The sequence below is a fragment of the Drosophila suzukii genome, chromosome 2L (genome assembly GCF_043229965.1).
Source record: "Drosophila suzukii chromosome 2L, CBGP_Dsuzu_IsoJpt1.0, whole genome shotgun sequence".
NCBI lineage: Eukaryota > Metazoa > Arthropoda > Insecta > Diptera > Drosophilidae > Drosophila > Drosophila suzukii.
In genome coordinates, this window is record NC_092080.1 from 4,204,732 (window position 1) to 4,230,237 (window position 25,506).

Sequence of the window (25,506 nt, forward strand, 5' to 3'; positions counted from 1 at the left end):
CTTCCAAATCGCCAGAAACTGTCGTGGGAGACGGACGTGCTCAGTCGTGCTCCAGAAAGCAACTAGACATTCTGCTGTAGCTGTAAATGCCAAATTAATAAGTTTTAAATTGATTAATTCACAATTAATAGAATTTAACTCGTGTGCGCGCTTCGTTGAGGAATAACGGTTCTTCTCGCAGCCAACTTAACTCGCCGTGTGTTTACTTTACTTTGCCCAAGTGCGAGAGTGTGTGGGTGTGCGCGAAACGGAAATAAGAAATAAACAAGAGCGACAACAACAACAACGCAACAAGAAGTGTAAGCAAAAGTGAAAAGGAAGACGAAAGAGGAAATGCTAAAGTACAGCAGTAGCAGCAGCAGCAGCAACAACAACAACAAATACACGAACAAAACGCCAGAGTGCAAGTGCATCGCGTGAGTGTCTTACAGTGTGCGTGTGCGTTTGTGTGTTTTAGCTTGAGCGTGTGCGTGTGTGTTGGTGAAGCGGCGGAAGTAGAAACGTTTGACTTGTTCTTCTGCTCTTCGCCTTCTTTATTTGCTCCGCTTTGCGGCTGGCATTCGTCGCAGAACGAAGCGAAAATAAAAACAAAAACAGAGAGCCAGGATTAGCCCCAAAAGCACACAACCACCGCCCACTGATTACCCCCCACGAGAAGGAAACACAAACAACAATGGCAACTTGGCGCGACGCCCTCTTCGTCATCGGCAGATAACAACAAGAAAAACATCGTATTAACAAAAACAAATACAACAACAAAAAAACAGAGCGAAGCAAAAAGCTAAAGCATTCTGGGATCTGGACATATCCGCTTCCGCGTTGCTTCTGTCGCAAAAACAGCTCAAGAATCGAATCCGAAGCCCAACGCAAACAGACAAAATCACTCGCTCACCTCACAGTTCGTCACCACCGTGCACAGTGGAGCAAACAGGTAAGGAAAGGGAAAATATTGTACAATCTAACTGGGATATATTCAATAAATAATGGGTAGAAATTATTAAAATAATGTTAGATTGGTGTAGAATAAAATTTATCTTACCCAAAATCGGAATAGTTGAAGTACACTATGCACTAAATCCTTTATAAATTATACTTATAATATATTTAATAGAAACAAAATATTTGTTCCTACATTTTAATTAAAAAAGAAATTCCCCAACTATATTTGGCTCTTAATTCTGTCATTCGAATAGAGAGTGATATTATTTATATGACCACATATATAACATTAGGAGTTCTCAAAGCATAAAACGCTTTAATTAGGTTAATAATTTTTTATTAAAAATAAAATATATTATGGACAATACACTTGTAATATAGCGTAAAGTATGGTATTTTTGTAGACTTTAAACATGAAAAGGTCCAACCCATTAAAGGTTTGTCTTGATTCAGAGTCAACAGACATTTTCCTTGTATCAGTCCATTGTAATCTTTGCTTTATTTATTGTTAAAACACCATCTTTTGGTACATGTATTTCCCATAACTACGTCACAATGGTCATGAAAACAGAAAACTGTCTTGTCTGAGCAGCTGATAAATAATTGCTCCACCTTAATCTGCAGTTGGTTATCTGCTAAATATGACTACCCCACTTCGCTCCACCCAGCGTCTTACAATGTTTGAGTTTTTGGTCTCTGGTTGAGGTCAACAATTTGTTAAATCTACACGTGTAAACAGATAACTTGGGGCTATATTTGGAGCGTACTATATACGAGACTCTAGGCAACAACGGTTTATCTAAGGTTTTATTTGATTTATTTGCATGTTATTTCAGAGGATCTGATTGTGGCATTTTCATTGGGGCTTGTTTAAATATTAAGAGTTATAATTTTATGGATGCCTTGGGAGTGGTTTCATAGTTTTAATTAATATTTTGGTTATCAGATGTGTTTTAATACTATAAAAATGAATTTAACAGATTGTCCAGATATTATTAGCCTTATAAGAACATTTGTGACTAATGACTGGAACTTATTCTAAGAAATCATGTGGTCGAAAACCATTTGTAGATAGCATAGTAAAGTAATTATATGATATGATAGTAATTTCTCTTCCCAAGCTATTGTATGCATTCCACGCTCCACTGCTTTCTTAGCATTCTACGATACGAACAAGATCGATTCACTTGGAAAATAGCTTTTCCTACTCACATTCCACTCCATATTACGGTACCTGGGGTGCTTTTCGTAATGCCTGTTGCATCATATTGGCTAGTCCCAAGTTTTCCGCCTCGAAAATAAAGAAAACGGTAATTATCGAGAGCCCAGTGCATGTCTTGGACTGCATATCGGTATGCTATATGCTATATGCAATATGTTATAGAACCGGGCAGTTGCAGTTGGGAGTGATTCTGTTCGGTTCACGAGTCTCTTGTTGCATGCACTTTTCTATGGAAGTGAAGTGAAACAAAAGCGGAGCGTTGAGCTCCAATTAGGGTGACTCCGACTTTGACGACTCTGCTGGGCAAGCGTCAGCGAAATCTTATCGCATTGGCGCTTTGGTGAAAAGAAATATTCACACTCATAAAATACATACATATACATATAGGTATATAAAAAAAAGTAAAACAGCCAGCAGAATTGTGTTTATTTATTTGCCTTTGCCGACCGACGACGTCGAACAAATCAGCCAAACAGTTCCTGCTTCTGCCGCAGCTATAAGGTATACGTATGTATGTATATATGGTGGGTTTTCAGGGGGTTTTTGGCGGGGGGTGCGAACTAGACACACACCTGATCGTGCGCCACCTCCGTTATTTTATATTTTTTCTAGATGAGAACAGAATTTACGCCAATAAATTTCATTATGTGCAAAACAAACACGCACAATAGAGGTGAGGAAAATAGTTCTAGGATAGTGGGAAAGTATAAAGGTTACTTTTGTGGTGGGAAAAGGTTTAATCCATTAAAGTTATTAAAGTTATGAATTTTTGATTTTTTAGTAATAACATTCAATAATGTTTTTTTTCAATATTGTAGTCTCAATTCCAATTTTAAAAATTTTAGTAGGTTTAAAAAAATTTAACTTTTTTCTTTTATCTAAAAAGTATTATCTGCTTGTTACCTACTTACCTGTTTATGACTGTGAGTACGGATGTATTAAGATTTGCTTTTCAAAAAAAATAAACAGTTTCTCTCTTCAATTAGCGGGAAACGAAATAAAACTTGTAGAAGCTGCGATTTTGCTTGGCGGTTTTCCTTTCCTGGTTCTCTCTTTCTCCGCCCCCTTTTCGCCCACCCCCCCGAGAGACTTGGCCTGGTGACCAGCCGGCGGCAGAAAAGCGGCAAAAGCAGCGTAAATACAATAAATTAAATTCACTTCCGCATTGCTTCCAACAACAAAAAAAAAGCGCAAAGAAGCAAAAACAACGTAATGGGGAATGGTGGATGGGTGAGTGTGTGAGTGTGGGGCGAAAGACAAACGACGTAAGAGAAAGAGCACAGCAAGTGCACGGAAGCGAGAGAGCGGGTCAAAAGTGTTTGGGGTGAGGGCGAGAGGGAGAGGGAGCGGAGCGGAGACCGAGAAAGAGACAGGCGACGATCGCAAGAAAAAGAGGAAGGTGGAGGAGCAAAGCAAACAGGTATAAAAACTGTTGATCGTGGGGTGGGGAAGAGCGGGAGATGGAGCAAGAAAACATCGACCTATTCCCTCGCACTCACACACACACACACACTCGGCCAGCAACTGACTCACTCACACTCACACGTGCGAATCACAGCCAAGAAAAAACAACAAAGACAAATACAACAAGTATAAGCAGCGGCAAAATAATGAAGGAAAGAGGAAGAAAACGCCAAGCAGCAGCAAAAACAACAATAAAAAACGCCTTAAAGCGGCTGAGATATTAACACAAAATGCCGAACAAGCAAAAAATGCATGTGAATGTGTGCGTGTCGCTCTCTTTTTTCCAAGTTTTGTTAAAATAAAACTATTAAATACAAGTTGAAAAATTGACATGACAAGTTCTTAAGAAGGGTCAAGTATTTGATGTATAATTTGTGATTAAAGTGGAACGAATTGTGTATTATAAGCCAGAAATATTTAGTATAATGTTAGCTTTACCACAATTGTTTTTCTTATTTTTTTAAAGTCATTTGTGGTAAGCCGCAAAAACACCCCATTTTTAAAATTAGTGTCACATAAGGGTTAAGGTCTTAAAGAACTCGCACACTGATAAATCAATGCATTCTGTTGTGGTCTTCTTCTTGCCTTTCCTTCCTCTTTGCTGTGTTGTTGGGGCCAATGCTTCTTCTTGCCATTTCGCTTCCTTTTCTTCTATTTCGCTTGCATTTGTTGTTGCTTGCAGCAACTTGCATGCGGAAGCTTGCATTCAATACAAATGCCACACATTTACATACATATATACACACAGAGATGCATTAAAACATATACAAACAGACAAACATATATTGTTGTTATCGCCCAGCAGATGTTGCTATTGTTGTTGGCCGCTGTTTTTGTACATTTGCATTTATAAAGCAGCGAACGAACCACTTGTGCGTACTATACATCCCATTGTAACCCATTTTATAGTGCAACGAAATCACACTAACCTGAATTTGCCATAAATGCTGCCAGCTTCCATTACGTCGTGTCTCAAATTCGCTAAAAGAAATAAAGAAAGTAGTGCAAAAGGCAGGCGAGAAAAGCAGCAACAACAACACTCCAATCAACGATCGTGCGAATTTGCCATTAAAAGCGGTAAAATATACACCCCACCTTCCCCTTCCCCACCTTCTCCATCTTCTTCTCTCCGTCTCTCTCGCTCTCTTTCACCTGGCAACAACGTGGGTAAGTTTTGGGTTTTTTAGGAGTGGGCCATTAAGGACGTGTAGTCAGTGCACAGTGGGAATATCTATAGGGCTTGCTCACAGGAAACTTTGACATTGTCTTAATGCCAATGAGATCATGCTCGGAACAAATCCAGCTTTCAGGAAATGAATCACAATGTTATTCCCGATTCATATTTCCGAGTAATGCAATTTATATTATGTGGTTAAATGATAGGGAGCTAAGCCATAATTGCTAGATCATTTAAAGTACGTTTTTTAAATATAAAAAAAATTGTTCATTGGGGAGAATTCAAAAATTAATTTTTTAAAAAACCATTAATTCTATTAAATACGCTTAAATATTAAAAAAAAAGAGAATAGAAACAAGCTTGTATTACAATTTTATAATGAAAATGAATGTTATTACCGTAAAACAAATATTAAAATGAATATACTATTACGTCAAAATCTTATTGGGAAATAAATTGCATTCTCCTGCATTCAAAATTTATTTCCGTAACTCCATGATGCAATCTACTTAGTTCTGCACTTGCATCTATCTAACGATCTCCACCCAACTGGCGACCCATTCATCTTGCACTTCTGACAATTTCCCGCAATCTTTTCTCACGATCATCATTTCCCCATGTTTCCCAATTTCTGCCCGCACCGAAAACCCACTAAAACATAGTACACTAATACTCGTATTACTCCACTAGTGCGATTTGTTGTTGTTGTTGTTGTAGACTGAGCTGGCTGGCTTCGGCTATTGCTATCTCTATCGCAACGGCCTATACCCGTCTCTTTCGCTGTCTGAGTAACCTGTTGTGTGAATTATGTTACGAACGTAACGTGTTTCAAAATATAGGAAGTCTTGCTTGAGTTATAATACTCCGCTCAACTCGACTTTGGTGCTTTAACGGTGACTTGCTATTATCTAACTACAAAGAGTGGTGGGAGAGGGAGAGGGGGAGAAAGAGAGGGAGAAAGAAGCGAACGAAGCGAAGCAACAAACAGAAAAAGCAAACACACAAACAGCACAAAAATATTCGCCGCACTTTGGTGCAGTTTGTGTGGCACATTTTCCTTTTGGCACACATACGGAAAAGGAGAAAGGGGGGCATAAAACTAGGGGGTACAGGGGGTGGTAGAGTGGGGGTGGTAAAAGGGGGGCAAAAGTACATCAAGCAAGAAGTGGAGTAATGTTGTGGAAAGTCGCTTTTAAGTCGTCGTCTGTCGATGCAACACAATTAGGTAATTTTCCTTCTTTCTTCTTATTGAACTGCCAAGGGAGGAGTAGAGGGGGGACGGTTAAACCCCCAACCCCAAGGGGGGCATTGCGTGGTGGATAACGTAACTGTTTTGGGTGCACCTAGCTAACACTGATGGCGTAACGCCAAAAAGGAAGTATCCGTAACGCTTGTCTATCGCAAGAGATAAAACCAGAGACGGAGAAACAAGGAAAAAGTATTCGAGCTGGAAGAAAAAGAGTCGACGGTACGGGGGGTTCGAGAGTTACACACCCAAGTTTTATTGCCTGGTAACAAGAGATACTTGAAGCGACCCTTAATACGTCACAGTTACCCACGATTGTTCATTACTGTCTTTATCTAGTACAAAAGGTACCACTAACTGTTCGGAACTGATAAATGAAATATGGAAAAACTTACAAAAGCACTGAGAAAAATCTGTTAGAAATTAGAAATAAGTTCTCATAACAGTCAGTTTTTAATTATAATAAACTTCTTGTAAAGGAACCATTTCAAAGGAAGAATTTAAATATACATATTATAAAACATTTTATCCCTCATTTATAATAAATACCCTACCTTTGAAGGCCTTGTTTCGAAATGAGGAATTCAAATATTTGTGGTTTTGGTATTATCTGGATAATCTGGAATAAGAAACCATAAATTAAAAATATGAATGGTCATTTTTTCTTCCCTGTAACTATTCGGAGTGGTGAAGAGAATGGTAAAACACAGAATAGAAATCACTACCTGTAGGAAATCGAACCCGCACCCCGGCAACCCTCACCTTTGACCTACCTGTTGAACCTCGAACAATGAACTGAGTTGAAAACGGAACAGGTTCGCAACTTTGTAGGTGGTCCCCTGGCAATAATTGTCACTCTCGAGACCCTAACTGTGCTCGACCCTCTCAGCCTCTCACGACCCCTGGCAACCAGCTTTCGATATGATCCCGACCTAAATCGACCCCTCGACTTGACCCGAGGAAACAAAACGCACAATGAAGTTTTGGCATTTGGCACTTCAAGGAAATTGCATTCAAAAGGCGGAAGAAGGAAGAGGAGTGAAGCCAGGGGCGTTTCGAAAACAGCAGGCTCTCCACTGAGAACAATGCAGCAGCTGAGGTTCCTCGTCGTCATCCTCCAATTTTCCTACTTCAAGACTCAGCGGGCAGCGATGAGGAAATTTTGCCATTTATTGTGCCACACTTGCAATGAATTATGTACCAGAAGTGCACAATAGTAGATTGTTTTTAAGGGTGTTTCTAATTTGCGAAAGATTTCTGCCATTTTGGAACATTTTCTATTGATTACCAATAGTTACGTACAGAAATGTTTATTACTTAGAAGAACAGTATTTACGTACGTTTATAGTTATTTCCCTTTTTCAGCACTCTTTCTTAAATCGCTTTTTGGCAAATCTTTCATAAATCAATTAGATTGGAAAGCCGATAGCATAGATAACGAACCCCGAAATTCCTTTTTCGGAACCCACAAGTTGGTAAATCCTACGTGCATTGGTGGTATATGTACAAACAAGTGTGTGCTTGACTATAATCAGTCGTTTGGTTTGGCGCTGACTGATAAGGGTGCTGGAAAAAAAAGCAGCACGGAACCAAAGTCATGTGGGTGGTAAAGGGGTGGCAGAAGGTTTGGAAGGGAAGGAATCTATGGGGCGGTGTGAAGAGGTGCCAAAATGTGTTTACGATAGAAAGAGTGGACTGTGGGGGGTGGTGGGGCGATTTTGGGGAACCGGAAATGACGCCAGTACAAGAATTTACGCTTTTGCTTTGTGTTCGAGTGGAGGTTGTGTGTGGTTTTTTTTTTGGGGTCTTAATTGATACAGTAATCAGTCGGCTATCCCTGTGACATTTACCATTACCTCTTTGTTTTTTTCACCATTATTTATTTATTTTTATTACACTTCTAGTTATACAATGCACAAACATACAAATATAGTTCCTTTTTGGGCACACGTACAATCGTAAAATGTGTGGAAAGAAAAGAAGCAACCAAAACAAAAGTATTTCGGTTTTATTTTTGGTTGGATTTTTTTTTGTGGCTTTTTCTTTTGTTTAATCATATCGCTTGGTATTCACAAGTGTTATTATAATGATTGCGATTGTTGTTGGGCCGAGAATATTGGGCTGTTCAATTATTTACACCTTGATACGTGGAGATACGAGTTTGGAGATTATTTTATGGCTCCTTTGGTCAGGGCAGCACTTCAAAATGCGTTCACGCAATGGTGGAACCGCAAATTATAAATAGGATTCCCAAGGTCGAAAGGGGTAAAATGGGGTTGTTTCAAATAGTCAACCCGTTGGGATTTCGAAAGACTATTTTAATTGCAATTTATATCATATTATTTCTAATAGCTTTTTAGATAATAACATTTTTTTCTTTTACTTTCAGGTAACTAAACATTACTTAAATCTTATGGGTCTGGATCTCGGTTAAGTTTTCTTGAAAAATATTTGTAAGTTTGTACAGTTTTTTTTTGGTTATTTTTAAGAACAATTAAAAAAAAGATATTTATTATCATTATAAATAGAATAAATACTACGTAAATATCTGAATATTTTCGGCCGTGGAGTTATTTACATAGTCATTTCAAAGATCTAAACAAATATTTGTTCAGCCTGGAGCATTCGTATTAGTCGGGATAGAGTTCCTCTAAAATTTCATCGCACATCAAAGAGCACTTGGCAGTTCTCTTTTTCCAACTCAAGGAAGTCAGTTGTCTCTGCTCAAGTGGCAAGGAATCCTCTTCCTACTCCTCATCCCCAGCAGGGCACCTAAGTCGAAATTGTTTTATTAATACTGGAATTACAGTTGAGAAATTTTCAAGCGAACGCCGCCCTGTCTGCGGACCAAGTGTCAAATGAAACGACAGCCTCAAAAATATCCCCGGGCCAGATGAGATGAACCCACAAATGAGGGGATTGGAATGGGATGGGGTCCGAGTCAAGCAGGAGATTATATTATAATTTTCCAAGTAAGGCAAACACGAATTAAAACAAACAACAAAATTGACACGAACAGCACGTAGCGCAGTGATGTTGAAGGAGCTGGAAACAGAAACGGAGATTCAGATTCCTGAACCGAGCCGCAGATGGGGGCTCTGGGGGCACTCTCCTCCTCTATTGTCGCCAAATTCATAATTAGCAGCAGCTTAAATGAGTTCTTCGCCGCCGGCAATGCGCAGCAACCTCAAGAGATCCCCAGATCTTAGAGAGGGGTCTGTCTATTACAATTGTTAGTTCTTGGATTGCCGGATTCTGGGTATTCCTCTTGTTGTCTCGTGTGCTGAGTGTGTGTTGTTGGTATTTTTTATCTCATTAGGTCGGTTTGCCACGTTTTAGTGGCTACTTAAGAGCAACTTGCGGCATCGCCAACAATTGTTTATTATTATTGTGCCCACACTCACTCTGATGCCATTGTCCGTGCTTATCAAGCTTTTGCTTCTCGTCCCCCTGCATATATATACATCATATATATGCGTTTATATATTTATCATCGTTATTGTGAGCTTGTGTAAAAAACAATCTCTGGAGAAGCCTTTTCAAAATGTGCGCTTCGCCTGCTAATCAGCTCTCCTAATATAACAAAAGTAATAACCCAAACTATCGAAGTGCAGTCGGGAAATTCCGCCTGGAAACCGAAATCAAATTGGTTGTAACACTTGAGGAACTGCTTTTAGCCCCCGCCTCATTCTAAGTACTTTGAATGCAATTGATTGATTGATACTACACGTTTCCTTGATGATTAAAAATCAATAGGGTCGGAAGGTGGAACAGCTTTACAACGTTTCCGCTGAGTCTGGTATTTCCAGCTAATAAATTACTTTTAATCTTTTAAATTCAAGAATTCATTTGTAAAGTATTCATGATTTAATTATACTTAGTTACCAATCTTTAAAGTAGCTCGAAAAATTCTTAAATTATGACATATTATTTAATCTCCCTGTAACAATTCAATGTTCAATTGAAAGCTGTTCTAGATGATATATTTGTTTTATCGTTTTATCTCAAGTCCGGTTCCGTTTCGAACCGCTTTTTACGATGTTTGTAATGCTCTCCCCTTAATCAATAATTCGTGTGTCGCCCTTTTTCCCAAACCACCCCATCGTTTAAAGATATGGCCAATTTCCTGAACTGAACACGCTATAAAGCATTAGCTCATGAATTACATATCAACAGCGATTATGTACTTGTGATTCCCACAATCGAATTGTCGGAGGAAGTGGCCAATGGTAGTGATGATGATGAAGACTTCTCATGCAATTGATAAACAATTCTTCCTGCTGCTCCTCAACGGACTTGGCATTTCCTTGCCTTTGTAGATGTTTACAACCTGTAGACGTATGGTATTAACTTACGCGCACTTATTCTTTATACGATCGGTTTTTTCCTCTTTTTTTTTTTTGCATTTCCCTGTTCCCTGCGTCTTGTGGAACCTGATTGTGATTATAGACAAGCGTCAGCGTCTCTCGGTTTCTGTTTTCTGTAGCTTGAACATCCGCTTCCGCATTTATTAAGTGTCTTTCCACGACGTCGCTTAAAAGTTAAGTTCAGTTCGGCTCGGTTGGGTTGAGTTCAGTTCGTTTAGAACGTTTTTACAATTCAGGTTTGGCGGGCTAGAGCTCTCGGCTTTGTTTTTTCTTTGCTATTTTTGCCGAGTTCTGCCCGTTCTCCTCTGTAATTAAGATGCGAAGCGCGATCGTCAAAGTTCTTTGGCTCCGAATGCGGTGAAGAGGAGGAGGAAGCGGCTCCGCCATGCATGCCTAGATGTTAGCTATGTATGTGCTTGATTACTAGTGCAAATACTAACTACCGGTTTAGATGCCCGACCAGATTGTGTGCACAAAAAGAAATAGCCCGACGATCGAGTCAGCAAACGATCATTTATTGCACACAGAAAAAATGGGACTTAAGATCAAGAATTTGATCTCGACTATGGAAAAGAAATGGGGACATCATTATATATTTAGATAAAATATGTAGTTTTGACCCTGGGGATTCTATGATTATATCTACCATTCTTAAGGTAGAGTTTGATTATATTTTTGTTGAATTTTTTTTTAATTTATTCAAAACGTATTTTTCCCTCAGTGTAAGTGGCTTAGCTAGTTGAATCGTTGTAGTTAGGTTGCTTTTTCGCCGGACTCCGATCTAATTGCCCACAGGAAGCTGGAAGATCAGGCCGATCAATAGTCAAACCACCGGAGCAGGAAGTCGCTAAAAGTCTTTCTTCGCTGGGAAGACTCGTGCAACAAGAAATAAGTGAAGGGGTAGTTGTTTGAAAGACTGAAGTCGAAGTCTAGTCAGATTGCTCTATGTATCTATGCGTTATCTTATCTGCGGAGGGGGCATATTTGTTATGAACTTACTGAAACTCAAGCAAATCGTAAACATTTCATAATACATATAAACATTATGGTGGAAGTGTGCGACGACGGATAGCGGAACATGTTGTATCTTTTATGTGCTCTGTCTATTTCTGTTGGTCTTTATCAGAGCAGCGACACCTAAGACAACAAGTAATCCTAGTTTACAGATATATATCGCCATGTGAAGCGCCAAAGGCCTCTGCAGCAGGTGTGTGCCGAGGACGGGATCTGGAACTGGAAATAGAAATGGGACTGCGACTTGGGGATCTTATCAGCTTGATGGACAAGGTTCCTTTAGTATTCTTCAGTCGGTGTGTAGGCGGCAGAAGATTGTGTTGATGGGTGGCTTGTGGGTGGTTCAGTGATGATCTTCGGAAATGTTTACTTATGAAATTAAATGGTATTTAGCACAGGGATCAGTGAATGAGTATACTTAAGACCAGGGATTAGAGTATTGAAAGTCATTCTATTTGAGGGAAATTACCACATATCGAAGATATAGGATTCTTACAGTATCCTACTAAAGTTAGGAACATTCCTTATATCATATTGTTACTTAATCGGAAGCATATTCTATATGTCCATGTACAAGTCACTCTCAATTTTCCTACCTCCCCTTGCTTTCTTCCCCATGTTGTTCAATCTAAACTCTACTTAAGAGTATTTTGTGGTCTTCAAACACGGAAGCAACTCATGTCATCCAACTCAATTGAACCCGTACTGACCCCGACCCCAAGCAAAAAAGAGACGCACATGACATGTCCACTATTCGCTAGTGCCTCCCCCTTTTTCCTTTGGAATCCCCGCCAGCTTGACAACCCCTTTCGATATAAGGGGCAAACATTAAATTCTTGCTGCAGGCAGCAGTCCAACAATGATGATGATGATGCTGATGACTGCCTTATTAAGTTAGGATGGTGGGCAGGCCAAGCTTAGTGGAGGAGGGGCAGAGAAGATTGATGCAAGTGCGAGAAAATCGCAAAGAGTTGAAACAAAAACACAGATGCGACTAATTGAATGTAATGGGCACAAATGATGCGGTTGATGCGGTCTAGGTCTATGAGCATCCAGCTCCTCACCAGCAAACACATCAATACACTTGGAAAAATAGAATTTAGAGGGTCTGAAGAATTCGCGGTTATCTAATGTTATTATGGGCTAGAAATCTTAAGAATTCGCGTCTAAAGAATTCGCATTTCTCGTTATTTTATTCGTTTTAGATTTTCTTAATTGCTTGTTCATTAAACTATCATTCCATTTTCTATTCCCTCAGTGCATGTATAGCCCCCTACCATCATCCCCTCCCTTGAGCAAAAACTAGAATGATTTTGAACTCTTGCCTGGGCGTTTGATGAACTCATCCATCGTATGGAAATGAAATATCTGACTGGAGATCTCTGTCATCTTTCTCCCTCTCTCGCCTTGTGGTTCTTTTTATTTCTTGGTAGTTAGCTACCGATTCGATCATAAGCATTATGATAATGATCATAGTGATGATGCTGTGCTTTTGCCCCCTTTGTTTTCCGATTGTTCCAAAGCTCATTATGAAGTCGGATATCTCTCTAGTCATGAGAATGATCAGCATAGAAGAGATGTGTGGTTTTTGTGTTGTGGTTTGAGTTCGAGTTTGCATATTTATAAAAAATAAAAAAACAAAAAATACCGAAAAGGTTATCGAACGTTTGATATCATTAGGCAGTCCATCTCGCTTCCCCTTTCGAGACCCGACGAGCATATAAAGATGAACAATGAGGCAGCAGAAAGAGTTCCACAAAAAAGAGGTGGAAAATAACAAAAACAAAAAAGGATCGACTTGAAGCCGAGGTTTGAGCTACATTAGAACAAACACGTCACGTAACGCCTCCAGCAGCTGTAGATCTCCCCATCTCGTTCTTATTTCTTCTACACCTCTCTTTTTTCCCGATCGAGCAAAACAAAAGAGCTCGGAGCTAAAGCTGGAGAAGAGGAAGAAGATTTTAATGTTGGCCAGATCTTGTCGCCTGATCAAAAGAGAAAACTACAGTATGGAAAATTTTTGGATTTTAAAGAATAAATAATACGAACCACTAGAGTTTTTTATAATTTTTTTCTTACCAATCTGATTGTTTTTATTTTATGATGATCAGTATAGAAAACTGAAATTTACCAGACCTTAAGAACTTAAGTTAGAACTGCCCTATCTAGGAATGCACAACTGTGTTAGAAGTTATTACTTTCTGGAGATCACTGTATTTTAATGACCAAACAAAGTGTTAGGTAGGTGGAAGGGAATGGCCTGTGGCTCTCCTTTCTCATTTTTTTTAATTTACAGCTACCGCAAGGCTTTAGGTCTGGGACCGATTTAAGATCGGGGTCTTAAGCTTCTTCAAAAGTGCGTAACGATGATTGATTTGCCTGAGCTTGAGCTTTGAGCTTCCCTTGTTTTTTGAGGGTCTGCTCCCCAAAAAAAAGCCCAAAGAAATAATAATAAAACAAAGAAAAACTGCCTACGGCGTTTGAGCTGATCACATAAACTGACGATCTAGACAGAAAATGAACCGCAGACATTTGGTTTTATTTCCCCTGTTCTTCGCATACTTTTTCTATATATTTGATTCGACTTTTTGCTGCGAAGAAGAACCCGGAATTGGCATTTTTATTTATTTATTTATTTTTTCTTACTTTTTTCCATCGTATAGGTGAGGGGTACCAAAATACCAATACTGCTAAGCGAAAGCAAACACAAATAGCAAACACGATACGCTCACGCGCTTGTTATGCACGCTCAGCAGCGTCTATAAGTGTCGGAAAAAAGGGGTATTACGGGGCGTTTCGGGGGCTAAGGTAAATCAAGAGTTACGAGCGTTGTTGCTGCTTCTTAAATATACGACGACGAGTGTTGCCCGCTGAGCAGTTATAAAAGCAAAGCAGGTCGTTGACTTAGCTATTTCGAATTTTGAATATCTTTTTTTATGCTTATTAATTGAGTATTTGATATGAGCGAGCATACACACATATGGCAATATCTGAAAGCTGAAATACACGTGCAAAAAGTAAACACATCCATAGGAACAACTTGAACTCGAACCCTAAGAGAACCTATACCATTATTACTCATAGGTTATCGATCGTCAAATGTCTGGAAAAATCGGTAATAGTTGGTTGATATTTATATTTCACTCTTTAGTAACAAACAAATTTACTTCTTAACATTTTAAAACTGAGATCTTTAAGGATTCATTGAAGTTTCTATAATGAAGAATAAATCGGCTTCTATCTTGCCTTGAATCTTGACTGTTGATCTTTTCTTATATTACGAAATATAAACCCTAGATAGTTTATGATTCATAAAAATTCTGAAAGAAATTGATCTGAATTGTAAGACCTTTTATTGGCTGAGTGAATATACTCAGGTTTCTTTACATTTGGTCCTCAAAGGAACATCTTCTATCAACCACTATCGATATGAAACGAACTGGGACCCCCAAGTAAACTCATTGAATTACAGACAATTTGTGGACTAGGGTCAAATCCCTTGGCTTTAGGGGTTGATTTAGGGCCAAACCAAAAACACCAACACAACAGAAACGATGAGATAAACAAAAACCGATGCTGCACTTGAGCTCGCTCAAGGAAGACCTCATAAAAGAGATCAAATGTCAACGACAGCAACAGCACCACTATAGGCATAAGCACCACATGCCTCGTCATTCTTCCTTTCAGTTACTTCATTCCATTCTTTGATGGGTCTCAAACAGATCCGTAGCCGGGTTTCCAAGAAGTCCTACAAGATGTAAAGCAAAGTGCAGATCAGGTAGTAGGGGAAGGACGGACGCATTTCCTCATTGCTGCTCCTCTACCTGATTATAACACTGAGGGAAAAGTCAATGTGGGTTCAAGAACAGGTCCTGGATATAGATTATTTAGTATTTCAAAAGTTTAAAAGGATTGCTTTATCAAAATGTTTGATTTCTCTTGTTAAACTATACATAGAAAGTGAATCTTTAAAAATAATGTTTAATTACAAGTATATTTTTCAATTATACCTTGATAATTTTGAAAAATATTTTATGTGAATTTTGAAAACATTCTCAGTGTAGAAAGCGAGACAGCATCCCTCGCACTCTCTCTTTCTTGCACCTTCCCTTCGATCGAGCGTTGAGCCGTTAATCTTAATGCGCCATGGCTGCTGTCGCTTCTGTCTCTCTTCGGGTTCCTTTTTCCCCGTCTTTTCTGGCTATCAGATTTTCTTATTTTCCCATCGTTCTTACTGCGCAGCACTTGATGCACACAGTATGTGCTGGACGAGGGGCGGGGAGGCGTGGCGGGGGTTCCGACGAGGAGAGGATGCGCCTGCGGAAATTACTCATTAACGTAGAACTCCTGGCACCGGCACTCGGGTGATTCACTTGCAAGCTGGAATTCCAGCTGCGTCTAGGAGTGCCGATCAAAAATGCCATTCGAGTGTCATCTTAGGGGGCTAAGAGATAGGGAAGTACTATACTATGGGATTATAAGTGAAATCTGAGCTGGAAGCCAAACTTCACTTAATATTATAACAAGGCTGCCTCGTTAGGAATATCTAAAAAATATAATCTATTTCTAGTAAGTGACTTGATTTAAATAAAAATGTTTTACTCTCGGATGCCTTTACAGAGATTTCATAAAGTAGATAGGGATAATAGTGCTAAAATCCAAGCTGGCATGAACGTTTAACTTAATCTTATCTGATTGCTGTCCCACATAATCCTTTCTATTCTCTTCTATAGGAACACTTACCTCCCCGACTTCCTTATCCGCCTTTTAGATCTTTCATGTCCCATTTTCTAGCATTTCCGATCCCACGATCCCACACACGAAAGACGCCCCTCCTCTCACTCTTTTTCTTCGCCAAAAACGGAAACATTGCAAATAGTCGTAGAAAAGAGCCCATGAAATTCTTTTAACCCATTTGCTTGTTTTTGGTTTTCCAGCTTTCCTTCCACTCCCCCTGGCATTTATTTCTTTTTTTTTTCTTTTCTAAACTGATCGTTTTATAATTTTCGTTTGTAATTTCCGTTGAAACCGGTTCGAGATCGTTCGCATACCTCCGATTTTGAACTACCTGTGTGCCTGAGTTGATTTCGAGTTGTGCCAGAAAGAGAGGCAGAGAATGCTGCTCTTTCGGATTCTTCTCTGCCGCGCCTCCTGCGCCGAGATTTAGAAATATTCTTTATACTCTTATTGCGTGCGTGAGACGACTCTGCCTTTCCCTCTGCTCCAAGTTGATGCACTGAACGAAATGTGTAATAGTTTCAATTTGGAAAACATCTTTATCGAGCGTTTCTGCTTCTGGCCCCACGTTGGGCGCCAAATAGTTATCACTTCAGTTTAATTCTAATGCATGATCCCCATAGGGAGCCAATTAATATTTCGTAATCTTTTTTCTCAGTGTGCTTCCCCAACTCTGCTTCTTCCTTGGCTGCTGGCCTGCCCCTTCCTTATTTTTGTTATTTTGTACTATGCTGATGAGCATTCATTTGTCATTTTACTACGTGCCACCGACTCCAACTTTTAGCCGAATGTTTATTTATTTTGTGTTGCTGTTGCTGGTGCTGCGGAACATGTGTGCACTAGAATATATGATTTTATTTTAGTGAAAACTCAACCATGTGTTGTGGCAACCGAAATAACACGTAGGATCGTTTTGTATGAGTTTGTGTGTCTGTCTGGCTGTATGTGGAGAGTGCACAATCAGCAGCGGGGCATCAGCATTTACCTCTAGCTCTCTTCGAAAACAAATAGATCGGATCGGTTGTGGATCGGATAGACAGACCCCCTCTAAGCCATGTACATGCACAATAAAATATTCAAGACGATTATTATCATCCCCATCATCGTCATCCCCCCACCCACTTTTTTCCCCCATCTCGCCATCACAAATATTTTATGTTCTCTCGCCAGCGCTCACTTGTTGAAAGCGCTTCCCGGAGAATGAGGAAGTTTCTTTCGGGAGAGCAAGACAGTCGAGTGAGTTGGGGAGAGATGCGAGATAAATCTGAACATGTGTGCAGGGAAAACGTCTGGTCCGGCTATATATGTGGGATAATACAGCACAGGACAAGGAAGTAGTATTGCTGGGATTGTCCTAATCAGTTAAAACAAAAGATTTTTTTATACAATATTTTCCTTTAGGATTTCTTTTGGTGTTACTATATTTTTTTTTTTATTTTTTTTTTATTTACCGAATTTATAAGATTCTGAATCCTATTCCCCAATTTTGTTAGTGGAATATTCCTCAGGACTGATATTGGATATTTCCTTACCACTTGATTGCTTACTTTTGCTGTGAACAGGGTGCCATTCTTTTGGGTGATGCTACTCCTTTGCCTTCCTCCCGAGCTCCCCGAATCTCCACCGTCATCTCGATCCACCGACTGAGACTTGCTGCTCTCTTTACCCACTGGCGGATTTATTAGTTGCCCCATCGTAGCAGCGTCTTTCTCCAACACGGGCTGCTCCCATCCCACTATCCCACTCCCTGGTCCCCGGGTGCTGCCTTTGGAAACGGGTTTTCTGTTTGGAATGTGCACTTCCGTTTGCTGCTGCAGCAAGATACGAGAGTGGGCAATGGGCACGGCTTTCAAGTTTCGAGAGACGTTCGACTCGACCGCTCCCCTGCCCCCCTGCCCCCCTTTTTACCCCCCTCCCGGCTGGTGTGCCATCAATACATTCGCTTATGTTGAAATCTTTACAGCAAACGATCACCGCCGCCATGTGTGTATACGTCTTTCGGCTTTCGGTTGTGTGTCTGCGTTTGGTTTGTACACATCCGGAATGGCAGTGTACTGCTGCCGCCCATGCACACCCATACACCCGAAGAGATCTCACATTTTTGGTGGAAATTACCATATTGAGAAATTTACAATTAAAAAGCTTTTTGCAATAGACTTTGGCGACTAAGAAATGCTCTAAGAATGAAATGGTTCTGATAATTTCCGAAAGAATTATTTTTATATTTTTTGGCAACCTTTAATGCAACTTTCGAAAATATCACCAGGAAATGAAATTGAAACCAAGGTTGGGGAAATTTTTGAATTTATTTAGCTCGAAGTGTGAAGTGTCAATCATTTAACTATACGGAAATGAAAGCGGAAGAAGCCTAATGGGGATTTAAGGTGCGGCCCCACGGTGGGCGCCAAATGTTAGGTGCATCGTTGATGAGTTAACTATATAAAAGAAATATCAATAAGATATTTGATGTGCGACAGGTGGTAAAATGAAAGTAATGTTAGAAAATATGATATTTATGATCTGTGAAGCGCATTCCCTAGTTCGTTGTGGTTGAACCTCTTTTTGATTTTTTTGGAACGATCTTCTCCCGCTCTTGCTCTTTTCCTCTTGTCTGCCTGCGCCGCGGTCGCTGCGGGGGTGTGTTGCTGCCGCTGCCGAAGATGCCCGCTGAGCGGTGATATCGAGAAGGATGAGGAAGAGAGGAAGGGAAGGAAGGGCAGAGAAGGAACGCGACGGGACGGGAAGAGAGAAAGAGGTCCGGTCCAGACCTCTGCCGCTGCCTGATCCTCTGCTGCGACGCGCCTCTCGCTCTGCCGCTGCCAGTGAGTCACGCTCTTGGCTCTCCGAGATCGAGATCCCGCCGCCAGTTTGCGCCAAGTAGTGTTCGGATGCGCTTGCCCCGCTATATAATATATCGCTATATCATCATCATCATCCGTACAAACTCACACGCACAAATAGATCGCAGTCCGTCCGTCACGCTCTCTGTTGTTTTTGTTATTCTTGCGTCGGCATCGGAGAGATATATTATTTGTTTATTTCATCCACATCCATCGGCTGCCCCGCGACGATTATGAAGAAATCTGAATCTGATTTGGTTGGAATGCGAATATCTGTCTGAGTGTCGCTCTCCCGCTTGCTCCCGTCGACTGTGATCGGATCGGATAGGATTGGATCGGTATGTGTGGCGTCGGGAGTGGGATCAGAGTGGTATCCCCCAACCCCTCCTCGACTAGGTGATGTGTCCGCTAAGATATTTCGCTGGCGGAAGTGTGTCGACGAGTGATCAACAACATCCATTGGCCACATCCTTTTGCGATGGAGATTTCTCGGCAGTGAACTTTGAACCACCAGAAGAAACGAGTGCTTTGCATCCATGCCAGAGAATCTTGTGGTAGTTTTCCATATCTCTGATTTACTCAGCATTTAAAACAAACAAAAAGTTTCGCTTGAAATAATTCAAATGGTTTTGTGTTAAGCATGTGTGATGTGTGTTATGGTTACTCAAGAAAGGGGATTAGTCACAAGGGGATTAGTGATCAAAAAGCACACTTTCCCAAGCATTTCAAAGGATCAACTAGAAAAGAACATTTGAAATTTCAGTGTTCTAAATGAATGTGAATGTGAATGTGTGATTACTCAGAACATTGACTTAAACAAAGATTAAGTAGACCATAATATACGGAAAAGTATTATTTACTTCTTACTAATACTACTGCTGCACATACTACTTTTAAAACCGCTTATAGTTACTTTCAAGTGATTGAAATAAATCAAACCTTATAAAATATTATATCATTTTTTGCATAAGAATGAATTAAAACTATGTAAGGTTACCAATATTTTTAGCCTTCCCAAATAAGTTTTGTAGTTTTATTACGATAAAGTTCCCTTCAAATTATTAATTTCCCCTATTCTTCTATTTCATTTTTAGATAACACCATTTGAAGGCAACTCGAGTGGCTCCCACTGACCCACTGATACGGATCCGTTGACCAGGACACTTCCTTACACACTGTGGCTGCATGTCCAAAATGAAAATGCTCCCAGTACAGCTATCATTGAACTCGCTGAATCCCAACATCTGGAGCGATGTGCTCTGGCGCTGCCCCCCGGCGCCGTCCAGCCAGCTGGCGGAGCTGAAGACACAACTGCCCCCATCCCTGCCCTCCGATCCGCGCCTCTGGAGCCGCGAGGATGTGCTCGTCTTCCTGCGCTTCTGTGTCCGCGAATTCGATCTCCCCAAGCTCGACTTTGATCTCTTCCAAATGAACGGCAAGGCGTTGTGCCTGCTGACACGAGCGGACTTCGGCCACCGGTGTCCGGGCGCAGGTGATGTGCTCCACAATGTGCTGCAGATGTTGATCATAGAGTCCCACATGATGCAGTGGCATCTGCCCAACAGTCCAGTGACGCCCACCAGTCGTTATCCCCTGTCGCCGCACAGTCATCCGCCGACGCCCACGTGGCCGCCACTGAATGCTCCGCCGGAGAACAGTCCCTTCCACAGTTCGGCTCACGGTCTGGCGGGTCATCATTTCATGGCACCGAACTCTGTTACGCTGAGTCCCCCGCCCTCGGTGGATTCCCAGGCGAGTAGTCCACCGCAGGCACCTTATCAAAACGGTGGCGCCAATGGAGGACCAGCAGGAGGAGCAGGAGTTGGGTCAGCAAATGCTGCAGGTGGAGCCACCAGCACCAGCAATCCCACATCGTCGAGTGCCAGCAGCACCGGCAGCAATGGTTCCCAGCCGAACATTATGCCCATGAAGGGCATCAGCAGTGCCAGCAGCAATCACTCCGACTCCGAGGAGGAGTACTCGGAGACCAGTGGTGGATTGGGCAAGATGGCACCGGCGCCGCCGTCCTACAGCACGGCCAGTCCGCCGGGAACACCCATACTGAAGGACATCAAGCCGAATTGGACGCAGCAGCTCACAAATAGTTTTGTGAACTCGTGGTCGCAGCAGCAACAACAGCAACAGGCTGCCGCAGTGGCCGCAGCAGCAGCGCAGGCACAGCAGCAGCAGTTGCAGCAACAGCAGCAGCAGCAACAACAGTTGCCCCAGAAGCTGACCCTGGATAATACTGCTGGCCCAGTGGTGGCACCGGCTGGAGGATCCATCTCCGCACCGACCACACCCAGTTATATGTACAAAGCCAAAAGGGAGTTCTTCCCCGAGAACTCGGAGCCCAATACAAGTGAGTTTGCAAGACATGTAATTTCCCCAACAAGAACTAACCCTTGTTCTTCTTTATCAATTGTAGATGGTCGCCTGTTGTGGGACTTTTTGCAACAGCTGCTGAACGATCGCAACCAGAAGTACAGCGATCTGATAGCCTGGAAGTGCCGCGACACGGGAGTCTTCAAGATCGTCGATCCCGCCGGCCTGGCCAAGTTGTGGGGCATCCAGAAGAACCATCTGTCCATGAACTACGACAAGATGTCGCGTGCCCTGCGCTACTACTACAGGGTGAACATATTGCGCAAAGTGCAGGGCGAGCGACATTGCTATCAGTTTCTGCGCAATCCCACGGAACTGAAGAACATCAAGAATATTTCGCTGTTGCGGCAAACGACGCCGGCGAACGGCAATGGCGGTGGCGGTTCATCCATGCCTCAAGGCAACAATCAGGCTCCCGGAAGTCCTGCTGGCCCCAATTGGAATCCCCAGCAACAGTCCCAGCAGCAGCAGCAACAACAGCAATCGCCCCAGCGTCCCGCCTCGCGGAATGGTCCCATGAGCCTGCCCGCCGTTGCAGCGGTGGCAGCAGCAGCTGCTGCAGCCTATGGTCCGCCGCCCACATCGCCGCTCTTCATGCACGCGATGAACGGAGCCTTCCACTACCTTTCGGCGGCGGCAGCTGGTCCGCCACCCAACTCCCCTGCCCTGAACACCCCATCCGCCGTTGGAGGACCCGACAAGTTCCAGTTCCATCCCCTGAAGCTGGAGAATGGTTCGGGATCGGGTTCGGAAAGCGCTGGCGAGGATCTGAAGCCCACGGATCTGAGTGTGAGCAGCAAGAGCAACGCCACCAGCAACGAGGACTGCTATCCGTAAGTGGAAGTCGAATTTTGTTTGTATCAGTGAGCTAATCCAAACTTCCGCTCCGCAGACTCATTCGCAACGCTGACGGCCTGACGACCATCAAGCTGATACGCTACAACGATCACCCTTCGCCAGCGGAGCAATCTCCGAAGCCGGAAGACCAGCAGCCAACCGCCTCCAATGCCAGCAGCAGCTCGCCCCGGCCGATGGATCAGGCCAGTGAACAGGCGCAACCAGTGCCCATGGAAAGCGATTGCAATGGCGGCGAGTCGGAGGACTCCTTCCGGCATATGCGGCAGTAGGCGGAGCAGTATCCTGTGACAATCAACCACACTACTTCCATCTTCACCTCCCTCCTGAACACACACACACAGCATTACCTGAGCAAAAATGGGACCAGCACAACAAGCGCACAGACATATACACAGACACCCTGCTGGACAAAGATCTGGATGCCTTTCGGTTAGGATGGGTTGCTTAGTACTCAGGGGAAACGAAAAACTAATCTTTGTAGAATTTGAAGACATTTCACATGGGAGTTTCATATGATAACTGGAAAAGAAATTCAAAATCAAAGATTACTTTCCGTTCCTTTAGTTCTTTGCCAATGTACAACGACCCGTCCGACTTTCTGTATATAGAAATCACATCTGCATAAACCAACACACAATCATACATACATATATTTTATAGATCAAGCGTATTTAATAAGCTATCCCTAAGCGAAAGCAGAGTGCATGTAATTTCGTTGTTGTAAGTAGATTTCTTGAGCCGGCGCAGCGCAGCCTTCGATTATGTGCCAACTTCTACATTTATCAAACAAACAAAAAACAAAACAAAAAAAGCCTAACCATAATCAATTATCTGAGTAATGACTAGCGATTAAGGAGTAAGAATTAGATTTAGTAGCTTAGAGCGTAAGTGTTGCCACCTTTGAGCTTTACAAATGTTGCCTCAACAATGGTTTCAAATTTATGAAAGCAAAAACCAACAAACATTGTTAAAATCGAAAGAAAGTGAAGGAAATGAAATATGAAATTTGAATTGTTGGTGAAATTGTTAATTAATATACAAATCAGCATAGAAAGAGTTTTTTGTATACAACATGGCAAATTGATTTCTTGTGATAACAACAGAATTATCTTTGATTCACATTGGCTGAATGGTCCCGAAGAGAAAGAGCAGTTCCAAAAAACGAAACTGAAACAGTTTTGTGATCCCTTAAACAAGGATGGAGCTGCTCTGTTTGTTCAAGATCAGCCTGAAAAGAGAGCTTTCAAAATTCAATTTAAATTGAGCCCCTAGCCCTAGATACACTGCAACAAGAATACACACACATTATAAACATTATATAAAAAAAAAACATTGGCTTCCATTTTAATATAGCAATGATGATACACACAAGCATATATGTATACACATTAGTTTTCTATTATTATCATTACTTTTATTATATTATTTGTACGCTAGTTTAAGCGGCTGCAATTAAATGGCAGCCCAGCAGCAGTTAGCAGCAAATGAAGGTGTTCATTTACGCATTAACAACTTTAGTTTGTAAAACGCTTACGATCTTACCGCCACACACCCCACCACCCACTCACCAGCTAAAAACAATGAAACAATAGAAAATGTACATTTGAAGCACTTTATTAATTATATTAAACCGAATGAAGCGAGTTAGGGAGAGAAATATCATCAATGCACGTTCATACATTTAGCCTGTAGTGCAACTGTAATTATTAATTATTGTGTAGATCTATGGTAAACATAATTTTCTATTTGTTTTTCGTACGCCTTAAGTTTAAACACCGCCAATAGCTAATAATTAGCACTCTAGTGTCGCCACAATACCTGTTCTTCCATTGAAAACGTTATCTTTCGATCAATACATAATTTATATATGTATAAAAAAAAGGAAACAAATTTATATGCAATAAATAAATTGAAAAGTGAAATCCGAGATCCTGGGGATCGACTTAATCATTGGGCATGGCATTTGCTGGGCGTTTTATATTCAATAGTTTCGATTTTTAAAATTCACTGAAGATGTTTTTTGCAAAATCCTAAAAGTCGGCATTGTTCATTAAAAAGATTTCTTAAATCTTAAACTTTTAAATCTTGAAACAAGAATGGTGGGATGTTATAGTTAATCTTAAATACTTTAGTAAATTGTTGTGTTTTCAAATGAGCTCCTGATTGTCCAAGAATTCACGTATCATATTCCTGCAAGATTTGAGCAGGGACCTATTGCAGCTGCGCTCACTGGCGGGAATTGGTGTCCTGGTTTTGGCCTTGACTATAGATTTATTGATCACGGAACTCTCGGACCTGGCAGGTGTGACGGATCTTCTAAGGAGGTGCGATGGTATGGAGCGTTTCTTCAACGGTTGACTGGCTACTGGAGGACGAACAGTCTGATCTTTGGGCGTTGTATTATCAGCCACAGCAGGCGGAGGAGTTGGAGGAGAGCAGGATTCGGTGTAGGATATAATATTGCTGCAGGCCTGTCGATCGTACTGGTATCGAAGCAACAGAAGAGCTGCAGCTGCCTCTAGTTCCAGGGCATTGTGATTGGCCAAGGATGTGTCTTCCACCTCGAATTGCCTTACTGGCGATGGAGTCGCTTGCTTGCGCTTGTTCAACATACGATACTTCATGGTTGAACTGTCGAAAAGGAACTGATGTCCGGATAGCTTCAGACCAAAGTTTATATAGCTCAAGAATTTACCTGCAAAGGTGCCATCCACTCCAAAGTTCTACCTACCAATTGGGTGGTAATTCCAGTGGCCCTAATAAGTAACCTTTGGGAAAAACAGGTAGGATTTTAGTAAACCAAGGTTGGTTATATTTCACGAATTGAATCACCAGGCTTTAAAAGATCCTTGAAAAGATCCGCTAATCCTCGACACCTTAATAAGCCAGGTGCAATCCTTTTAGGGCAGATGGTAAAACTTCTTTGAAATTTTCAAAATCTTTAAAATGTCAAACTTTTTTTAAACTCTGAAATGACAAATCGGAGTAAAAGTTATAATTACTTAGTGCTTCTTCTATCCTTAGAGCATTTTTGATTAAGAATTAAAAACTGCTACGTTTTGTTTTAAAAATCGCATGGTGAATTGCCGATCAAAGTTTTTGCCATTAAAATGATTATCCAACAACTAGAATCGCAGGAGGCTTCCAATAAAATATTTCCGGAAATATTTCGCGTAGAGTTAGTCCTTGGAGGTTAGTGTCCTATGTTTAATGTTCTATAATTTGTTGATTTTATCAGCCGTGTATTTTTAATAAAA

General features: G+C 41.4%; 2 protein-coding genes across 3 annotated transcripts; one reads left to right on the forward strand and one right to left on the reverse strand.

Moving 5' to 3' along the window:
• On the forward strand, window positions 1–24,176 carry aop (anterior open). The gene is made up of 4 exons (XM_017089396.4): window positions 1–931; window positions 20,101–21,368; window positions 21,435–22,224; window positions 22,284–24,176. Exons 2-4 carry the CDS (start codon window positions 20,192–20,194, stop codon window positions 22,516–22,518), a joined length of 2,202 nt encoding a protein of 733 aa, XP_016944885.3. The 5' UTR covers window positions 1–931; window positions 20,101–20,191; the 3' UTR covers window positions 22,519–24,176.
• On the reverse strand, window positions 23,988–25,227 carry LOC108012472 (uncharacterized). Of its 2 annotated transcripts, none has more exons than XM_070999596.1 (3): window positions 25,082–25,227; window positions 24,945–25,017; window positions 23,988–24,894 (listed from the first exon to the last, which is right to left on the reverse strand). In XM_070999596.1, exons 2-3 carry the CDS (start codon window positions 24,957–24,959, stop codon window positions 24,397–24,399), a joined length of 513 nt encoding a protein of 170 aa, XP_070855697.1. In that variant the 5' UTR covers window positions 24,960–25,017; window positions 25,082–25,227; the 3' UTR covers window positions 23,988–24,396. The 2 variants fall into 2 exon arrangements, with proteins under 2 accessions (XP_070855697.1, XP_070855698.1); XM_070999597.1 differs by having other exon boundaries at window positions 23,988–24,880; window positions 25,082–25,223.
• Between the last annotated feature and the right edge of the window lie 279 nt (window positions 25,228–25,506).

Excerpts from the sequence above, each read along its gene's own strand:
- aop (XM_017089396.4), top strand. The coding sequence starts at position 20,192 with ATGTCCAAAATGAAAATGCTCCCAGTACAGCTATCATTGAACTCGCTG. Across the intron at positions 21,369-21,434 it reads GAACTCGGAGCCCAATACAA|ATGGTCGCCTGTTGTGGGAC; the intron begins GTGAGTTTGCAA and ends TATCAATTGTAG. Across the intron at positions 22,225-22,283 it reads AGCAACGAGGACTGCTATCC|ACTCATTCGCAACGCTGACG; the intron begins GTAAGTGGAAGT and ends TCCGCTCCGCAG.